At 36.4% G+C, this 21,061-nt stretch overlaps 1 protein-coding gene across 1 annotated transcript; it reads left to right on the top strand.

The window, feature by feature from the left end:
- LOC131940916 (uncharacterized) lies at nucleotides 1–19,765 on the top strand. Its single transcript, XM_059299826.1, has 7 exons — nucleotides 1–1,370; nucleotides 2,278–2,426; nucleotides 9,425–9,635; nucleotides 10,411–10,535; nucleotides 12,434–12,639; nucleotides 13,103–13,386; nucleotides 18,714–19,765. The coding sequence occupies exons 1-7, from the start codon at nucleotides 84–86 to the stop codon at nucleotides 19,134–19,136; spliced, it is 2,685 nt and encodes an 894-aa protein (XP_059155809.1). The 5' UTR covers nucleotides 1–83; the 3' UTR covers nucleotides 19,137–19,765.
- Nucleotides 19,766–21,061: the final 1,296 nt, after the last annotated feature.

Here is a 21,061-nt window from a genome sequence, read left to right on the forward strand (position 1 = left end):
TCGACTAGAAATGACGTCCATAAACATACTCGGATATTGTCTTTAAATATTTTTTTGATTTTACGTTAAGATGATTTTTATCTATGTTCGTCGTACACTTATACGTTCTCTGGCACTTATGCATTACCCAAGCAGGGTTTCAGAAACAGCAGCAAAATTTGTATGATATAAGTATTGGTAAGCCTTCTGCAATGACACCATATGATGTAAGACGATATAAACTTAAACTAGCCAACGGAGAATACCTTATCTGTAAAATAATGAATGTAGATATCAGTATGGAGGCTGTATATAAAATTGATCTTGGTGAGCTTTTGCCAGTGGTTCATATTAGCATTGCTGGGTATTTTACAACAAAGCTCAATGAGAAACTGAGTGTTTATCTCGATAACACACTTTGCGCAACGCCAATGTTTGAATCAAAGTATACATTAAAAGATTTTCGATGCCGCAACTATGTAAAAGGTCGCATGTTTGTTGTCAAAACCAAAGTCAGCTTCTTTCTATGCAGTGCAAATGTTTACACGTGTAAGGCGGGTACATACGGTGATAATTGCCAGTATGTGTGTCAGCCAGGATCATTTGGGCTCGGCTGTATACAGCAATGTCGATGTAGAAACAACGTTTCTTGTCATTTTGTTACTGGCCACTGTGCCTCTGGCTGCCAAAGGCTACACTATAACGAAAATGAAGGTTGTCTTTCTAAATCGATTACAGCAAGTGAAAAAGAAATGCTAGGTTTGACTACTTCCTCAGTCAGCCACCTTTATACACTCCCGTCTGTTGAAATCTTCAAATCGTTTTTATTAACAAGCACGTCCATAAAAACAGCTCCCCTGTCACCGTGGTTATTAAGCAAACAGTGTATCGAGTTAACAGCTCCAAGTGGTGTTGCTACTGTTAGTGTAGTCATCGTACATCGTGTAGAAGTTGCCCTGCACGGCTTTATTGTCACCCATACAATGTTCAATATATCGCCGCCATTTTCTGTTCAGTTGTCGGCGGAAAACGCTACCTGTTTTATGCATACGACGACGACGCCTTTAGCAGTAGGCCGACACATTTTTCACTGCCAGAGAAAGGGAACAAGAGGTCGCTCGGTGAAACTGACCTACACAAGTCTCAGCAGCGGAACGGACAGAAATCTTACGGTCGGCCTGTGCGGGCTAGGGCTTCTACGATGTTCGAAAGGTTTTTATGGTCCAGGTTGTAGGTTGCCATGCAACTGCTGGCAAGGTGAAAGTTGTGATAGCTCAAGTGGAACGTGCAAGTCAAATGGTTGCTATGAGGGGCATAAAGGTCGAAACTGTGCTTCAGTGGATGTGGTCAGTCCAACTGGTATAATCAAATACTATGCAACCTTTGAAAATGTAAGTCTTTCAACTCGAGTACATGTTTTCTTATTATCTTTAGGATGTTATTTTTGCTGTAGGACTGTTGCATATTTCAACATCGTCCTTTACATTTGAATGTATAAATATTTCCCTTACTACGTTCACAATGTCTGTTTGTTGTTGAGTGTGTGGCAAACCTTGTACCTCAATTATGACCTAGATCGAAATGTCAATTTAATTAGAAATTTAATTGGTAATTAAAAATTTATTAAAATTATATTTAAGGGTTACTGTATTCAAGAATAAAAGAGAAGATAACAAGATTAAATACTGGAGGTCTCTCAACCAGATGGCCTTCGATAGTGAACTGATGTTATATTTTTTATGACTGGTTGATCTTGTGTCTGAATGTTGACCACTAAGTTGGGGCAGATAACTGGCTTTTAATCATTAAAATTTAATTTCAAAATTACTAAATTTAGTAGCAAAAGGTGCGATAACAACAGGATTAACGTGAAGCAGTTACTCGATCAACCTGTTTACAAAGGTGAACTGTGTGTCACGGACGGCTGATTTCCACGGACGGAGCTAATGTTTGTGTTTGATAACAATTACTTTTAGTCGTATCTGATGTCGATTTTTTATCTAAGAAAGGGAAGGTAATGGTCTTTAAGATATAGCAAGCAACTGATCTGGTTTTTAGCGCAAATGTTTTTAGTTGTAGATCTGAGGTGACAGTTATCTTTTATAACGAATCAAAGGAGGGAAAGCTAAAACAAATCTAAACACCTTAATAAAAAAATTTGCTCTCATTAATAAAATAATTTTCGGTGCATTTAAAAAAGCTTGCTATTATAAAGGTTTTATATTTGCTTTTTTTTAAGTTCACTGTCAAACTTCTTATATACCCTCCCTTGTGCATAATACTGTCATGCTTTTTAAGATGAACTTGAATCTTGGGCCTTCGCAAGTAATGGAATCATTCTACGACCATACAACAGGGAACTGGCAAACATGGTGGGCTGTGCAGTTAGATGCTGTATACGACATAAACAGTCTAACCATTGAACTCGATGTTCGTTACACTATACGGTAAATACAAATTATAGGCCCCATATTTTTCAGATTTTTTTTATTTTATCGGTATTTGTTTTGGTATTTTGTGTTAAATATGTGAATATTTTATAGGTATAAGATTATCTACTATACTTACTTAAAAATGTATATCAAAACATAAAAAAATAAATTTAAAAGTAATCCAAAAAATATATACGGAAAAGTAACAAGTGTTAAGTATCATTCCTCTACTATATAAACGTGTAGAACCTGTAAGTATACCGGGATTTGAAAAAAAGAAAATAGAGCATGTAGTTCATAGAGGTCCGTTGTCTGACAGGAATTCAAGTAGACGACATTCATGAGAACTATACTGGCGGAGCTTTGAACTTACCGTACAGCTATATCGTATGTAGTTGCAACCTCAAGCTTATATGTTAAAATATCTAGTCAATTCTGGAATGAGTAGCCTACGTTCTACAACTGTTTATATCCCTCATGATGTCTGTATATAACACTGGGCATAATGTTTATGTTTAGCCTGATCCCTGTATATAACACTGGGCATAATGTTTATGTTTAACCGGGTCATATGTATGTAACATTGGGCAGAATGTTTATGTTTAGCCTGATCCCTGTATATAATACTGGGCATAATGTTTATGTTTAGCCTGATCACTGTATATAATATTGGGCAGAATGTTTACGTTTAACCGGGTCATGTGTATGTAACATTGGGCATAATGTTTATGTTTAGCCTGATCACTGTATATAACATTGGGCAGAATGTTTACGTTTAACCGGGTCATGTGTATGTAACATTGGGCATAATGTTTATGTTTAGCCTGATCACTGTTTATAACATTGGGCATAATGTTTATGTTTAGCCTGATCACTGTATATAACATTGGGCAGAATGTTTACGTTTAACTGGGTCATGTGTATGTAACATTGGGCATAATGTTTATGTTTAGCCTGATCACTGTATACAACATTGGGCAGAATGTTTATGTTTAGCCTGATCACTGTAAATAACATTGGGCAGAATGTGTATGTTTAGCCAGATCACTGTAAATAACATTGGGCATAATGTTTATGTTTAGCCTGATCACTGTATATAAAATTGGGCATAATGTTTATGTTTAGCTTGATCACTGTATATAACATTGGGCAGAATGTTTACGTTTAACCGGGTCATGTGTCTATAACATTGGGCATAATGTTTATGTTTAGCCTGATCACTGTTTATAACATTGGGCATAATGTTTATGTTTAGCCTGATCACTGTATATAACATTGGGCAGAATGTTTACGTTTAACTGGGTCATGTGAATGTAACATTGGGCATAATGTTTACGTTTAGCCTGATCACTGTATACAACATTGGGCAGAATGTTTATGTTTAGCCTGATCACTGTAAATAACATTGGGCAGAATGTGTATGTTTAGCCAGATCACTGTAAATAACATTGGGCATAATGTTTATGTTTAGCCTGATCACTGTATATAAAATTGGGCATAATGTTTATGTTTAGCTTGATCACTGTATATAACATTGGGCAGAATGTTTACGTTTAACCGGGTCATGTGTCTATAACATTGGGCATAATGTTTATGTTTACCTTGATCACTGTCTATAACATTGGGCATAATGTTTATGTTTAGCCTGATCCCTGTATATAACACTGGGCATAATGTTTATGATTAGCCTGATCACTGTTTATAACATTGGGCAGAATGTTTACGTTTAACCGGGTCATGTGTATGTAACATTGGGCATAATGTTTATGTTTAGCCTGATCACTGTATATAACATTGGGCATAATGTTTATGTTTAGCCTGATCACTGTATATAACATTGGGCATAATGTTTATGTTAAGCTTAATCATTGTATATAACATTGGGCATAATGTTTATGTTTAGCCTGATCACTGTTTATAACATTGGGCATAATGTTTATGTTTAGCTTAATCACTGTATATAACATTGGGCAGAATGTTTATATTTAGCCTGATCACTGTATATAACATTGGGAATAATGTTTATGTTTAGCCTGATCACTGTATATAACATTGGGCATAATGTTTATGTTTAGCCTGATCACTGTATATAACATTGGGCAGAATGTTTATGTTTAGCCTGATCCCTGTATATAATACTGGGCATAATGTTTATGTTTAGCCTGATCACTGTATATAACATTGGGCAGAATGTTTACGTTTAACCGGGTCATGTGTATATAACATTTGGCAGAATGTTTATGTTTAGCCTGATCACTGTATATAACATTGGGCAGAATGTTTATGTTTAGCCTGATCACTGTATATAACATTGGGCAGAATGTTTACGTTTAACCGGGTCATGTGTATATAACATTGGGCAGAATGTTTATGTTTAGCCTGATCACTGTATATAACATTGGGCAGAATGTTTATGTTTAGCCTGATCAGTGTATATAACATTGGGCAGAATGTTTACGTTTAACCGGGTCATGTGTATGTAATATTGGGCATAATGTTTATGTTTAGCCTGATCACTGTATATAACATTGGGCAGAATGTTTATGTTTAGCCTGATCACTGTATATAACATTGGGCATAATGTTTATGTTTAGCCTGATCACTGTATATAGCATTGGGCAGAATGTTTATGTTTAACCGGGTCATGTGTATGTAACATTGGGCATAATGTTTATGTTTAGCCTGATCACTGTATATAACATTGGGCATAATTTTTATGTTTAGCTTGATCACTGTATATAACATTTGGCATAATGTTTATGTTTAGCCTGATCACTGTATATAACATTGGGAATAATGTTTATATTTAGCCTGATCACTGTATATAACATTGGGCATAATGTTTATGTTTAGCCTGATCACTGTATATACCATTGGGCAAATGTTTATGTTTAGCCTGATCACTGTATATAACATTGGGCATAATGTTTATGTTTAGCCTGATCACTGTATATAACATTTGGCATAATGTTTATGTTTAGCCTGATCACTGTATATAACATTGGGCAGAATGTTTACGTTTAACCGGGTCATGTGTATGTAACATTGGGCATAATGTTTATTTTTAGCCTGATCCCTGTATATAACATTGGGCATAATGTTTATGTTTAGCCTGATCACTGTATATAACATTGGGCAGAGTGTTTATTTTTAGCCTGATCCCTGTATATAACATTGGGCATAATGTTTATGTTTAGCCTGATCACTGTATATAACATTGAGCATAATGTTTATGTTTAGCCTGATCACTGTATATAACATTGGGCATAATCGTTATGTTTAGCCTGATCACTGTAAATAACATTGGGCAGAATGTTTATGTTTAGCCAGATCACTGTAAATAACATTGGGCATAATGTTTATATTTAGCTTGATCACTGTATATAACATTGGGCAGAATGTTTACGTTTAACCGGGTCATGTGTCTATAACATTGGGCATAATGTTTATGTTTAGCCTGATCACTGTATATAACATTGGGCATAATGTTTATGTTTACCTTGATCACTGTCTATAACATTGGGCAGAATGTTTATGTTTAACCGGGTCATGTGTATATAACATTGGGCATAATGTTTATGTTTAGCCTGATCACTGTATATAACATTGGGCAGAATTTTTATGTTTAGCCTGATCACTGTATATAACATTGGGCATAATGTTTATGTTAAGCTTAATCTTTGTATATAACATTGGGCATAATGTTTATGTTTAGCTTAATCACTGTATATAACATTGGGCAGAATGTTTATATTTAGCCTGATCACTGTATATAACATTGGGAATAATGTTTATGTTTAGCCTGATCACTGTATATAACATTGGGCATAATGTTTATGTTTAGCCTGATCACTGTATATAACATTGGGCAGAATGTTTATGTTTAGCCTGATCCCTGTATATAATACTGGGCATAATGTTTATGTTTAGCCTGATCACTGTATATAACATTGGGCATAATGTTTACGTTTAACTGGGTCATGTGTATGTAACATTGGGCATAATGTTTATGTTTAGCCTGATCACTGTATATAACATTGGGCAGAATGTTTACGTTTAACAGGGTCATGTGTATATAACATTGGGCAGAATGTTTATGTTTAGCCTGATCACTGTATATAACATTGGGCATAATGTTTATGTTTAGCCTGATCACTGTATATAACATTGGGCATAATGTTTATGTTTAGCCTGATCACGGTATATAGCATTCGGCAGAATGTTTATGTTTAACCGGGTCATGTGTATGTAACATTGGGCATAATGTTTATGTTTAGCCTGATCACTGTATATAACATTGGGCATAATGTTTATGTTTAGCCTGATCACTGTATATAACATTGGGCATAATGTTTATGTTTAGCTTGATCACTGTATATAACATTGGGCAGAATGTTTACGTTTAACCGGGTCATGTGTATATAACATTGGGCAGAATGTTTATGTTTAGCCTGATCACTGTATATAACATTGGGCAGAATGTTTATGTTTAGCCTGATCAGTGTATATAACATTGGGCAGAATGTTTACGTTTAACCGGGTCATGTGTATGTAATATTGGGCATAATGTTTATGTTTAGCCTGATCGCTGTATATAACATTGGGCAGAATGTTTATGTTTAGCCTGATCACTGTATATAACATTGGGCATAATGTTTATGTTTAGCCTGATCACTGTATATAGCATTGGGCAGAATGTTTATGTTTAACCGGGTCATGTGTATGTAACATTGGGCATAATGTTTATGTTTAGCCTGATCACTGTATATAACATTGGGCATAATTTTTATGTTTAGCTTGATCACTGTATATAACATTTGGCATAATGTTTATGTTTAGCCTGATCACTGTATATAACATTGGGAATAATGTTTATATTTAGCCTGATCACTGTATATAACATTGGGCATAATGTTTATGTTTAGCCTGATCACTGTATATACCATTGGGCAAATGTTTATGTTTAGCCTGATCACTGTATATAACATTGGGCATAATGTTTATGTTTAGCCTGATCACTGTATATAACATTTGGCATAATGTTTATGTTTAGCCTGATCACTGTATATAACATTGGGCAGAATGTTTACGTTTAACCGGGTCATGTGTATGTAACATTGGGCATAATGTTTATTTTTAGCCTGATCCCTGTATATAACATTGGGCATAATGTTTATGTTTAGCCTGATCACTGTATATAACATTGGGCAGAGTGTTTATTTTTAGCCTGATCCCTGTATATAACATTGGGCATAATGTTTATGTTTAGCCTGATCACTGTATATAACATTGAGCATAATGTTTATGTTTAGCCTGATCACTGTATATAACATTGGGCATAATCGTTATGTTTAGCCTGATCACTGTAAATAACATTGGGCAGAATGTTTATGTTTAGCCAGATCACTGTAAATAACATTGGGCATAATGTTTATATTTAGCTTGATCACTGTATATAACATTGGGCAGAATGTTTACGTTTAACCGGGTCATGTGTCTATAACATTGGGCATAATGTTTATGTTTAGCCTGATCACTGTATATAACATTGGGCATAATGTTTATGTTTACCTTGATCACTGTCTATAACATTGGGCAGAATGTTTATGTTTAACCGGGTCATGTGTATATAACATTGGGCATAATGTTTATGTTTAGCCTGATCACTGTATATAACATTGGGCAGAATTTTTATGTTTAGCCTGATCACTGTATATAATATTGGGCATAATGTTTATGTTAAGCTTAATCTTTGTATATAACATTGGGCATAATGTTTATGTTTAGCTTAATCACTGTATATAACATTGGGCAGAATGTTTATATTTAGCCTGATCACTGTATATAACATTGGGAATAATGTTTATGTTTAGCCTGATCACTGTATATAACATTGGGCATAATGTTTATGTTTAGCCTGATCACTGTATATAACATTGGGCAGAATGTTTATGTTTAGCCTGATCCCTGTATATAATACTGGGCATAATGTTTATGTTTAGCCTGATCACTGTATATAACATTGGGCATAATGTTTACGTTTAACTGGGTCATGTGTATGTAACATTGGGCATAATGTTTATGTTTAGCCTGATCACTGTATATAACATTGGGCAGAATGTTTACGTTTAACAGGGTCATGTGTATATAACATTGGGCAGAATGTTTATGTTTAGCCTGATCACTGTATATAACATTGGGCATAATGTTTATGTTTAGCCTGATCACTGTATATAACATTGGGCATAATGTTTATGTTTAGCCTGATCACGGTATATAGCATTGGGCAGAATGTTTATGTTTAACCGGGTCATGTGTATGTAACATTGGGCATAATGTTTATGTTTAGCCTGATCACTGTATATAACATTGGGCATAATGTTTATGTTTAGCCTGATCACTGTATATAACATTGGGCATAATGTTTATGTTTAGCTTGATCACTGTATATAACATTGGGCATAATGTTTATGTTTAGCCTGATCACTGTATATAACATTGGGCATAATGTTTATGTTTAGCCTGATCACTGTATATAACATTGGGCATAATGTTTATGTTTAGCCTGATCACTGTATATAACATTGGGCATAATGTTTATGTTTAGCCTGATCACTGTATATAACATTGGGCAGAATGTTTACGTTTAACCGGGTCATGTGTATGTAACATTGGGCATAATGTTTATGTTTAGCCTGATCACTGTATATAACATTGGGCATAATGTTTATGTTTAGCTTGATCACTGTATATAACATTTGGCAGAATGTTTATGTTTAGCCTTGTCATTGTATATAACATTGGGCAGAATGTTTATATTTAGCCTGATCACTGTATATAACATTGGGCATAATGTTTATGTTTAGCCTGATCACTGTATATAACATTGGGCATAATGTTTATGTTTAGCTTGATCACTGTATATAACATTTGGCAGAATGTTTATGTTTAGCCTTGTCATTGTATATAACATTGACCAGACAATTCTGACAATAGTTGCCATTGTTCTCTAGAGATGTCCTTTTACAAGTCTACACAAGCAATGATGGACTGGCTTTAGTGACGGCAACTACCGAGCAGTTTTGGAGAGGCTTAAGCTGTACCATATATGTACCAAGCCTCAGGTCTATAACCGATGTACCATGTTCTTCACATGCAAACACTGTCATCATAGTGATGCAAACTTCAGACAAGTTCCATTATTTATCATTCTTGAGCATCAAGGTAATGTTTTCTCTCAAGATACCATTAGGAAAGATATGACTGGAGCATGTTAGACCGCTAGCTAACCAGAATTTCTTCCAGGTATCTCTTCGTACCCCCCCCCCCCCCCGAACGAAATGGAATTTATGTAGAAAATATATACTTTTAACAGTGTCCGAACCCCCCCCCCCCCCCCCGAGAAAAATGTCCGGAAGAAACACTGTAGCTAACATTATTTCTTGGCTAGAGAAGTGAACATTAGCTATTGGCTAAAGAAGTGAACATTAGCTATTGGCTAGAGAAGTAAACATTAGTTATTGGCAAGAGAAGTGAACATCAGTTATTGGCTAAAGAAGTGAACATTAGTTATTGGCTAAAGAAGTGAACATTAGTTATTGGCTAAAGAAGTGAACATTAGTTATTGGCTAAAGAAGTGAAAATTAGTTATTGGCTAAAGAAGTGAACATTAGTTATTGGCTAGAGAAGTGAACATTAGTTATTGGCTAGAGAAGTGAACATTAGTTATTGGCTAGAGAAGTGAACATTAGTTATTGGCTAAAGAAGTGAACATTAGTTATTGGCTAAAGAAGTGAACATTAGTTATTGGCTAAAGAGGTGAACATTAGCTATTGGCTAGAGAAGTGAACATAGGTATCGTTCAAGAGGTGACTATAATATGTGGCAGCGATATTTTGACATCTTTATACAGCGTACCAGATATGACTTTAATATGTGGCAGCGATATTTTGACATCTTTATACAGCGTACCAGTTATAACCAAATCGCTTCTGCTCAGGTGTGGGCCTGTACAGATGGGACCTATGGATATAATTGTGAAGGGATTTGCAGATGTCGAGATGAATCGGAAATCTGCCACAAAATTACAGGATCATGTACAAGTGGATGCGCCTTTGGCTTTCAGTAAGCAAATACCTAGTTAAGACCAGGAGGCCTAGTCATCAAAGTGATTTGGACTTTTGGTAATGTTATCTATTTGCTCGATTACATGGGAGTTTATACAATTGTTCTGATACTCATCTTTTTTTTTTAATTGAAGCAAATACGTTTAGATTTCTAAAAAAATTTATGGTAGGCCTATTTATTTATTTTAAGACGAAAATTTAAAATTACTGATCAGCTCTTTTGTTTGACTTTTCCGAAGCCAGTGTAACCTGAGACGCATATTTGAGTTATCATTGACTAGAAAATCTGTATGCAGGGTAGCCGCTACCATTTCCCATTTTCGTTCGTTTTTAAACATAATGCGAGTAAACCTGGTGGTCAATAATAATAGGAGAATAGGATGTGTTGGGGACGGGAGTTCTTATAATGTGGAATCATTTGAAGATATCTTGGGGTGGTGGATGGTGGTCCAGCGATGAAAATAATATATAAGGGGTGTTCTGGTAATGATATAAAATATGTATGTTGAGGGTCCTAGTGACGAATATAATATATAAGGGGTGTTCTGGTAATGATATAAAATATGTATGTTGAGGGTCCTAGTGACGAATATAATATATAAGGGGTGTTCTGTAATGATATAAAATATGTATGTTGAGGGTCCTAGTGACGAATATAATATTATCTTTGTGGTAGGGTGTGTGTGTGTCAACGTGTGTGTCATTTCAACACGGCGTGTTAACATTCCTACATAGTTTGTAACTCTATACCAAAAATAAACCGGTAGTGATCTCCCCTAAACTTTCTCGAATATTCTTAAATTACACTACGGGCGGTGGCAACTCGGGATATAGACAATATTTAAATCCATTTTTAATTACTTAAACTTTTAAAAAAGATAGAATCTCGTGGAAAAGAGAATTGCACACCAAGTGAAAGCGAAATAAAATGTGTATAATAGTGCGGAATATTATTAGTACTTTATAAATTCAGATGCGTTTTTTGAGAAATCGGAAATAGCCTAAATTACTACTTCCGGTCAACGGAAGTTTCTCAAAATTTAAAAAAAGGTAGAGAGTAAGATTTTTTACTTTTATGTGAAATTTCATTTTTTAATCTGAAATAGTACACAAGTTAGAGACCTTTGAGTAGAAAAGGCTCCACTTCCGGTTATCGGAAATCGCTCAAAAGTTGATACGGATCTACAAATTTGATATAGAATCTAATACGTATATCGGAAATGTCATCAACCTAGCTGTAACGGTACTCAAGTTACAGTGTTTACACACACACGCACAAACACACACACACACACACACACACATACACACACAGACATACGGACAAGATTGCAAAACTATGTTTTTCCGACTCAGGGAGTTGTAAAAACGTCGAGATTTACAAAAATCTTGATTTTTTTTTTTTTTGCACGATTACAATACTTTCTCTATACTTTGTTGTATATAAGAAAATAATAACACAAATACAAATGTTAAAATGTTAACAGTAAAAGTGTTTAATTTTAACAACTACATCCTTTTCTTAAACTTCGTTTGTTTCTTTTTTTTTTTCCTCCTTTCTTTTATGATAGGGTTTAAAAGTGAACTGAATATGATTAAGACTAATATTTCTATTATTTTCTTCCAAAAAAGCACGATATTCCTCATGCCACGGAAAAAAGTTTTGGGTTTTTACCGAGGTGTCCAATATTGGCAGAGTTTGACTGCAGTATTTTTCAATGATGCATATTCTTGTGTCTGCATAGAAATCAGTATTATTTTTTTCACTTAATTGTGATCCTCAAAAGAAATATTTTGCTTTTACTTTCTTGTAATCATCAAAGAATTTTTTTTCAAAAAAACTTTTAAAAATTCTCTTACAAATTAATTTGTTTTCCACTTTGTTATCACCCCTAGGCAAGACGAGAGACGTCGATGTTTGGCTATAAACACTAGAGAGTTTGCCGATTGCCACTGCATGAATCCAGCTCAGTGTGGAGCTGGCTATCCTCACTGTTCTGATGGCTGTCTGCCAGGATGGACCGGAGACAACTGCAATCTTTCTTGCCCAACTGGAACTTACGGGTTCAACTGCATGCACACTTGCGACTATTGCATTGCTGGTACATTTGATTCTTTTAGAAGCATTTGGATAATCTTAAAGATAAGATTAAAAATCTAAACATAACTGAATGTAATTTACATTACTTTACTATTCAAGTTATCCCGATATTAACAATCTAGCTCAGTTCTACAGTGTACTCAATATCTTTACTAACACTTGTTTTCGCTGCTAAATTTACACAGAAGTTTTGTTTACCTGGTTACAGGGAGTCCTTGTTCATTGTAGGCTTAGAGTGATTCACACATAGGCCTACTTATTCTAGCTTTGTTTCTGCTTATTTATTTTATACTAGTCCACTTTAAATTAGTACCTTGAACGTTAAGTTCAACTTTTAAAAAGTAAATACATTCCTGCACGTTTTATTTTTCAATGGCTTTGAAAACACTGTATTGTTTTAAAAATCGACAACTGCAATATTTCGTATCAATAAAAATCAATGAGGTTTTATTTATAATCTCTAGGATCGAACAATCTATCTTGTCTGTCTGAGGATGGAACCTGCTTGTTTGGGTGTGCCGATGGTACAATCGAATGCCGGTCTATGTTACGAAGCGAAGAATCTTCGAGCGTGTCCTACAGCGTTAAAGTAGTTATAGTAACAATCGTGGCATGTGTCTTCGGTGCTGTCATCTGTGGTATTGTTTGTAAACTTTGCTGGCTCAGGGTTATCAATACAGAGGCTGAAAAAACAAAAATAAAAAATCTACGTTTGAAACGAGAATTTAATAAGGAAGTCAACGATCAGGTAATTTCTTACGTTTGATGGCATGTGTATTTATATAATGCAAAGTGGTCGGATACCGGTTAGGATACTTGCCGGTGCCGCAGGTGCTTCAAATTTGGCAGGCTGTCGCGTCAGCGAATAGAATATAGGAGGAAAAGCCCATCCACGACGAGTGGGTGAAAACTGACCACAGCTGACCAAAGACTAATACAAGATGTATATCGAAAAATATTCCCATGATAATTCCTGAAACATAACAAATTTAGTCAAAGCTTACCAGAAGCGTATTTCCTTATATTAACATTGATAATTTTGTTTAAACTTATGTTCTGTACATCTAACTATGATTTGTACACGGCCATTTGTTGTCGCTCAGACGCTTCGCCGAGGGCTAAAAACTGACATAAGCCTATAAATAAAAAAAACATTAAGTCAACACCCCCTGATATTTTTATGTTAAAAAAATAAATTATCATAAACCAGTAACATATTAGTAACTAAGCACAGTAACTTCACACTGACACAAATCATAATAATTACTGTCAAAACTATGTTTTATCCAGTTCAAATAATAAACTAGAAGGGGGATGCCACTAACCAAACTCAATATTTTAATAGTTTTTCATGGTTTATGAATAATGTTTTTTCTTGCTTTTAAGTTTGCAAAATGATGAATAAGTTCATTGAGATCCATTTTAGCTGTTTCGGAATGGTCGATACTTAGGATAGCCAAGTCACTAACATATTGGCATATTTACAATATGTTTCATTACATCATCAAAATGAGCAAACAATGAGAGTTTTTTAATTAAAAAAACATTTTAGACATTAAAATCCCGATGGCCACTGAATGATAAAAAGTTTTTTCGCAAGCTGATCAACCTTCTCGCGTTGCTATGGTCTAGTCCTACACACCAGAGTGATAAAACATTTTAATAGGGTTTCATCAACGCGATATCAATCGTGAGCCGCGTTTTCAACAGCGTCGGTGCTGTATTTACCGGTTCCTTGTTGTATGGGCATGTGTGTCAGATGAACAGTCCTATTTCCTAATTGTAAATGATTGTGAAAATGAGGCAAAGTTTAAAAAAGGTATTTTTGGTTACTTAGGCTCTGTAACATTGGTCTGCTAACCTGAAAGTCTCAAGTTCGGTTCCTGGCTAAAGTCGTACTACGTCCACCCGCTATTGAGTGATGGGTACCAGACTTTCCTTCATGGCGGCATGGCATTGTGCATTCCCAGTATCCCTTCATTTGCAGAAACACTTGAATTCTACTTCATCTGCCCCGTGGGTCGCCAAGTCAGGAAAGGAACTTAACTTTATGCTCTGTACATCTGGTCTTTTTTTTTTTTTTTTTGCATGGGCGTATGTGAAAATGCTTGGTCAGACTTGAAGACTTTGAAGATCCGTTAAAAGTAAAAAATAAGTCTAGATCTACTTCATTATTGCCATTCTCTCTCTCTCTCTCTCTCTCTCTCTCTCTCTCCCTCTCCCTCTCTCTCTCTCTCTCTCTCTCATTAATCAGTATTTCCTTTCTAAAGTACTAATTTTCCTCTCATCTTCAAAGACATTGTTTGCGTTCATTTTGGTGCGCAATCCTTTTTACTTTCTCATATACGAAGTGTAGAGGAAGTATTGTTATCGTGCAAAAATTTGAAATCGAGATCTTCACAAATATCGTCGTTTTACACCTCCCTGATTAGGAAAAACATAGTTTTGCAGTTATGTCTGTATGTCTGTGTCTGTATGTATGTGTTTATGTGTATGTGTGTATGTGTGTATGTCTGTGAACACGATAACTTGAGTACCGTTACAGCTAGGTTGATGAGATTTCATAAATAAGTGTTTTATTAGGGGTCGGCGTGGTCGAGTCGGTAAAGCTCATGGTTGCTAAACCGAAAAGTCTCGAGTTCGAACCCTCGGGCAAATGAGGCTCGTTAGCTGGGGACAGCCACTCTTCTAGGAGAGACAACTCCAAAATTAAACAACTGCTGCCTTGCAGTTTGTTCTTGGTTGGACAAAGGCTATGGAAGCAAATCCAATAAAATACTTAAAAAAAACTTTTTAAAAAACCACGTTTTTCTTGTGGACTAAAAAGTAGAAAATAACTATTTACATACATTTGATGACAAAAAACGTGGGTTCACCATCAAATTTCCCGACCCATCTGCCCGACCCACGTTTTTTGTCATCAAATGTATGTAAATAGTTATTTTCTACTTTTTAGTCCACAAGAAAAACGTGGTTTTTTAAAAAGTTTTTTTTAAGTATTTTATTTTCTCCTTTTTAGTCCGTTGCTACACATGAAAAACGTGGTTTTTAAAAAAGTTTTTTATATAGTTTATTTTCTACTTTATCTAATGACTTGATTAAGTATGACTTGACTAAGTGTATATAAATACACGGACTAAAAAAATCTTGAGCGACCAGGATTCGAACCTGGGTTGTCGCGGCCACAACGCGAAGTACTAACCACTATACGATCACGGCCAGCGCGCTCACATCGATTGGGGCCGAAGTAACTGTGTCTATAAGCCTCCAGTCTTGTCGGTATCTTTAGAAATCATGTCCTCAATTTTATGGTCCTTTGGGCGTAATTAAATTAAGCTAATTACGGTCTCTAATTGCTAGTTTTTATGATTGCATCTGAAATTGTTAGGCGAAAGTAACCTGCATGCCAAATTTCAGATCTATAGAGCAATCAGAAGTGGGCTAATTTTCGATGTCAATTTTAACAACAAACACATCCACGCGAAGCTGAGTTAATAAAAACGTGTTAAAAAGAAAAGCAGGCTAAAATCGGAGTCAATGGCCTCAATGGCGCATAACCAGTTGACACGTAACGCTTAATTGTGTTGGAGGCGTGGTCGAGTCGGCAAAAAGTTCATGGTTGATAAATTCGAACAAAAGTCTCGAGTTCAAACCCACTGGCAGATAAATCTCGATCCCCTTCAACACTAATAATTAAGAACGAAGAAGAAGAAGAAGAAGAAGAAGTGTTTTATTGAATTTGTAGTTCTGAATCAACTTTTTGGTGATTTGCAATACCGGAAGTGGAACTTATTCTACTTTTGGTTTTTCAAAAGCTTATAACTTGCGTACTGTTTCTGATAGATAAACGAAATTTAACATTATTAAAAGATCCAATTGTGTGCTTGCTATCAAGTTTTGAGTAATTTCCAGTAGTAATTTTTCCTTTTTTCGATTTCTCAAAAAAAAAAAACGAATATGAATTTATAAAGTACTAAGATCCAGCACTATTATCAGAGTTTCTGTCAGGCATCTCTTCGGGGGCGCGGAGCCACCCCCCCCCCCCCCTCCTCCCGAAGAAAGTCTACCGCCCCACTGCCCCGAACGAATTGGAATTTATATTGAAAACATACTTTTACCTGTGTCGTCCCCGGAAAATGTTGATCGCCCCCCCCCAAATATCAAGCGCTCCCCCCCCCCACCCCCGGAGAAAAAAGTCTGGAAGAAACACTGACTATTATACACTTGCCATACACTTGGTGTGCAATTCTTTTTTCTAAGACATTCTACTCTATTTTAAAAAGTTAAGTAATTAAAAATGGATTTAAAATCATGTCTTTATCACGAGTTGTCTCCGTGGTGTTATATAAGAATATTCGATAAAGTTTAGTGGACATCATTCCTGCTTTATTTCTAATCGATTTCATTCTATTTTTTAAAAATAAGTAATAAGAAAATTAATGATAAACATTTCTACAGCCCGTAACCCTCACCTTTACTGTTATGGACGAGAACATACGAGAAAGTTTAGGGGAGATCACTCCTCCTTTATTTTTTCCTGCTTATATTTAAAATATTTACAGCTATGTACTTTGGAATAGAACCACCTCATGTTTGTTCTGTGAAAGTTGTCTTTCCCTCTCGTCTCATTCTACTTAAAGTCGTCAAATCTTGTACCCCACCCCTCTCGTTGAACGGCTTATCGGTTATTGAAAATACTCAACATTTTTTTCCGTTGTTAACGTTGCAGTTTTCAGTTAGTGTCACCCTCCCCCCCCCCGCTCTTTCCAGTGTTAGCTTTAATATCTACAGCGTTGATATAACGCCATTATCGGTTTCGTCAATTCGTACTTAAAAACGCTATTCAAAATTAATTAACCCTTAACTGAACTGGAATAAAACATTTTTCTCAGTAGAGTTAGCAATTTTTTGCCTAGCTGTCACCCCCCCCCCCCCCCAATCAGTGTGGTGTGCACCCCCGCATCCCTCCGTGTGGGGTTTGCACCCCCGCATCCCTCCTTGTGTGGTGTGCACCCCCGCATCCCTCCTTGTGTGGTGTGCACCCCCGCATCCCTCCATGTGTGGTGTGCACCCCCGCATCCCTCCTTGTGTGGTGTGCGCGCCCGCATCCCTCCTTGTGTGGTGTGCACCCCGCATCCCTCCTTGTGTGGTGTGCACCCCCACATCCCCCTTGTGTGGTGTGCACCCCCACATCCCTCCTTGTGTGGTGTGCACCCCCGCATCCCTCCTTGTGTGGTGTGCACCCCCGCATCCCTCCTTGTGTGGTGTGCATCCCCGCATCCCTCCGTGTGTGGTGTGCACCCCCGCATCCCTCCTTGTGTGGTGTGCACCCCCGCATCCCTCCTTGTGTGGTGTGCACCCCCGCATCCCTTCGTGTGTGGTTTGCACCCCCGCATCCCTCCTTGTGTAGTGTGCACCCCCACATCCATCCTTGTGTGGTGTCCATCGTGTGGTGTGCACCCCCACATCCTTCCTTGTGTGGTGTGCACCCCCACATCCCCCTTGTGTGGTGTGCACCCCCACATCTCCCTTGTGTGGTGTGCACCCCCACATCCCTCCTTGTGTGGTGTGCACCCCCGCATCCCTCCTTGTGTAGTGTGCACCCCCACATCCATCCTTGTATGGTGTGCATCGTGTGGTGTGCACCCCCACATCCCTCCTTGTGTGGTGTGCACCCCCACATCCCTCCTTGTGTGGTGTGCACCGTGTGGTGTGCACCCCCACATCCCTCCTTGTGTGGTGTGCACCCCCACATCCCCCTTGTGTGGTGTGCACCGTGTGGTGTGCACCCCCACATCCCTCCTTGTGACGTATCTACACACACACACACATACATACTCTACCTATGAATTGTATTTACAGCAGAGTTTTAAGCACCTCAAAAATAATAGTTTTTGGGTATTATCCACGTGGTGCATATAGCAGGCTCCGCGATTTTCAAATGGAGAAAACTGCAGAAGTGAACAAGAGGAATTTTGGCCCTTGCTTTACTCAATATAAATTATTAGACTTTATGATGCAATAACTTGAAATTCAGTGAGGACATTTTTAATTAGCAGTGTAATTTGTTTACAGATTTTACGGGATCATATGGACTACCACGAAAAGTTTATCAAACGAGATTTTTTTGGAAAATCACAGAAAGGAGATGGACTAAATGATCTGGAGGCAGATTTTAAAGGCCAAACAGTAGTTAAAAAGATAGCTTATGATGTTAAAAAAGCAGTTACACACAAAGCTCCTGTGGAGAAACCGGCCGGTCAAGGGAAACCTTTAGGTGAAGATCATGAGCAGCAAGATTCCGACTTAAAGGTAGCCGAGTGGGTCTTGTCTCAAGACTTTGATCTCTTTATAAATCGTAGGAAGGAAAGATTAGCCAATTACCAAGGCAACATCCTTGAAATAGAGGAGACGGTTTATGATATACCAAGAGTAAGTTTAGAAGGTGAAGATATTCACATATTATATGATGAAATAGCCCCACTTGAGCTACCATAATGATTGATTTCACCTTTCTTCAAATATTGACTCAATATTTTAGCATAAAATAAAGTAAACATCTTAGCGACAAGTTGGGTTGAACTTATGCTTCCAAAAGTCTTTTGGCAAAAGAATTTTAAAGAATGATAACAATTTTTAGCCTCTGCGTGTACTATGTTTAAAAATTGTGTTCATGTCAGTTTATAAAATAAATCACAAAAACATTTGAATTTGAATAAAAATAAACGTTCTTAAATTTGTATTATCTCTACAACACTTTATATTTCATTAAATGCAGGTCGATAATGTTAGGACACTGTGGACATTTGTACAAAAATGGTTAATAAATATACAATTTCTAAAGTGTTTATTTCTGTTTGGCCTTTTGGCAATATTTTTTTACTTTGTTGGTAGATCAAAATTGTATTCATCTGCAACAACGGCTGAATCACCTTTCGTTACGAGAGTTTAGTGTCAGTAATCATGTAACTGCAGCGTTTTCTTAGTAACAGAGTTGAAAAAGAAACCAAATATACCAATTAGTTTTCTGTAAAAAAAAATTCACTCACAAAGCACATTAAATAAACATTTTAATAGTTAATATTTATTAAATTTCAAACAAAACTAACAGACTTAAATTAATTTTTATTTACTTTAATACTATTAAAATGTTAATACAAGATTTGAAAATGTACTTGGTTGTTTTGTATTTTTATATTACAGTTTATCCTTTTCGAACATTAGAATTATCTCATGTAATATTTGAAATTTGAGTTCAGACATTTTTTAAATATATATATAGATAAAATAAATCATATAACGTTGTTTATTGTAATTTTGTTGAAAGTTATCGATCCACCCACCAAAATATCAAGGTATCTAGCGAGCTGACAATGGATGGGAAAACTATTCAAAGAACTCTATGCCCATTTTATTTTTACTCGATGAGCCCATAGTAGGCCAACACTAAAACAATATGTCGTGAACTATACATATCAACACCAGGCCAACACTAAGCCAATATGTCGTGAACTATACATATCAACACTAAAGCAATATGTCGTGAACCATACATATCAACACCAGGCCAACACTAAAGCAATATGTCGTGAACTACACATATCAACACCAGGCCAACAATAAAGCAATATGTCGTGAACTATACATATCAACACCAGGCCAACATTAGAGCAATATGTCGTGAACTATACATATCAACACTAAAGCAATATGTCGTGAACTATACATATCAACACCAGGCCAACACTAAAGCAATATGTCGTGAACTATACATATCAACACCAGGCCAACACTAGAGCAATATGTCGTGAACTATACATATCAACACCAGGCCAACACTAAAGCAATATGTCGTGAACTACACATATCAACACCAGGCCAACACTAGAGCAATATGTCGTGAACTACACATATCAACACCAGGCCAACACTAAAGCAATATGTCGTGAACTACACATATCAACACCAGGCCAACACTAGAGCAATATGTCGTGAACTATACATATCAATACCAGGCCAACACTAAAGCAATATGTCGTGAACTATACATATCAACAACAGACCAACACTAGAGCAATATGTCGTGAACTATACATATCAACACCAGGCCAACACTAGAGCAATATGTCGTAAACTATACATATCAACAATAAAGCAATATGTCGTGAACTACACATATCAACACCAGGCCAACACTAAAACAATATGTCGTGAACTATACATATCAACACCAAGCCAACACTAAAGCAATATGTCGTGAACTATACATATCAACACCAGGCCAACACTAAAGCAATATGTCGTGAACTATACATATCAACACCAGGCCAACACTAAAGCAATATGTCGTGAACTATACATATTAACACCAGGCCAACACTAGAGCAATATGTCGTGAACTATACATATCAACACCAGGCCAA

The sequence above is a fragment of the Physella acuta genome, unplaced genomic scaffold, assembly GCF_028476545.2.
Source record: "Physella acuta isolate Inbredline_101_S28 unplaced genomic scaffold, ASM2847654v3 ptg000335l, whole genome shotgun sequence".
NCBI classification, from domain to species: Eukaryota; Metazoa; Mollusca; class Gastropoda; family Physidae; genus Physella; species Physella acuta.

Bases quoted from the DNA above. Each gene is read 5' to 3' on its own strand.
- LOC131940916 (XM_059299826.1), top strand. From the start codon at position 84: ATGTTCGTCGTACACTTATACGTTCTCTGGCACTTATGCATTACCCAA. The intron at 9,636-10,410 runs GTAATGTTTTCT...GCTTCTGCTCAG, and splicing joins TATCATTCTTGAGCATCAAG to GTGTGGGCCTGTACAGATGG. The intron at 13,387-18,713 runs GTAATTTCTTAC...ATTTGTTTACAG, and splicing joins ATAAGGAAGTCAACGATCAG to ATTTTACGGGATCATATGGA.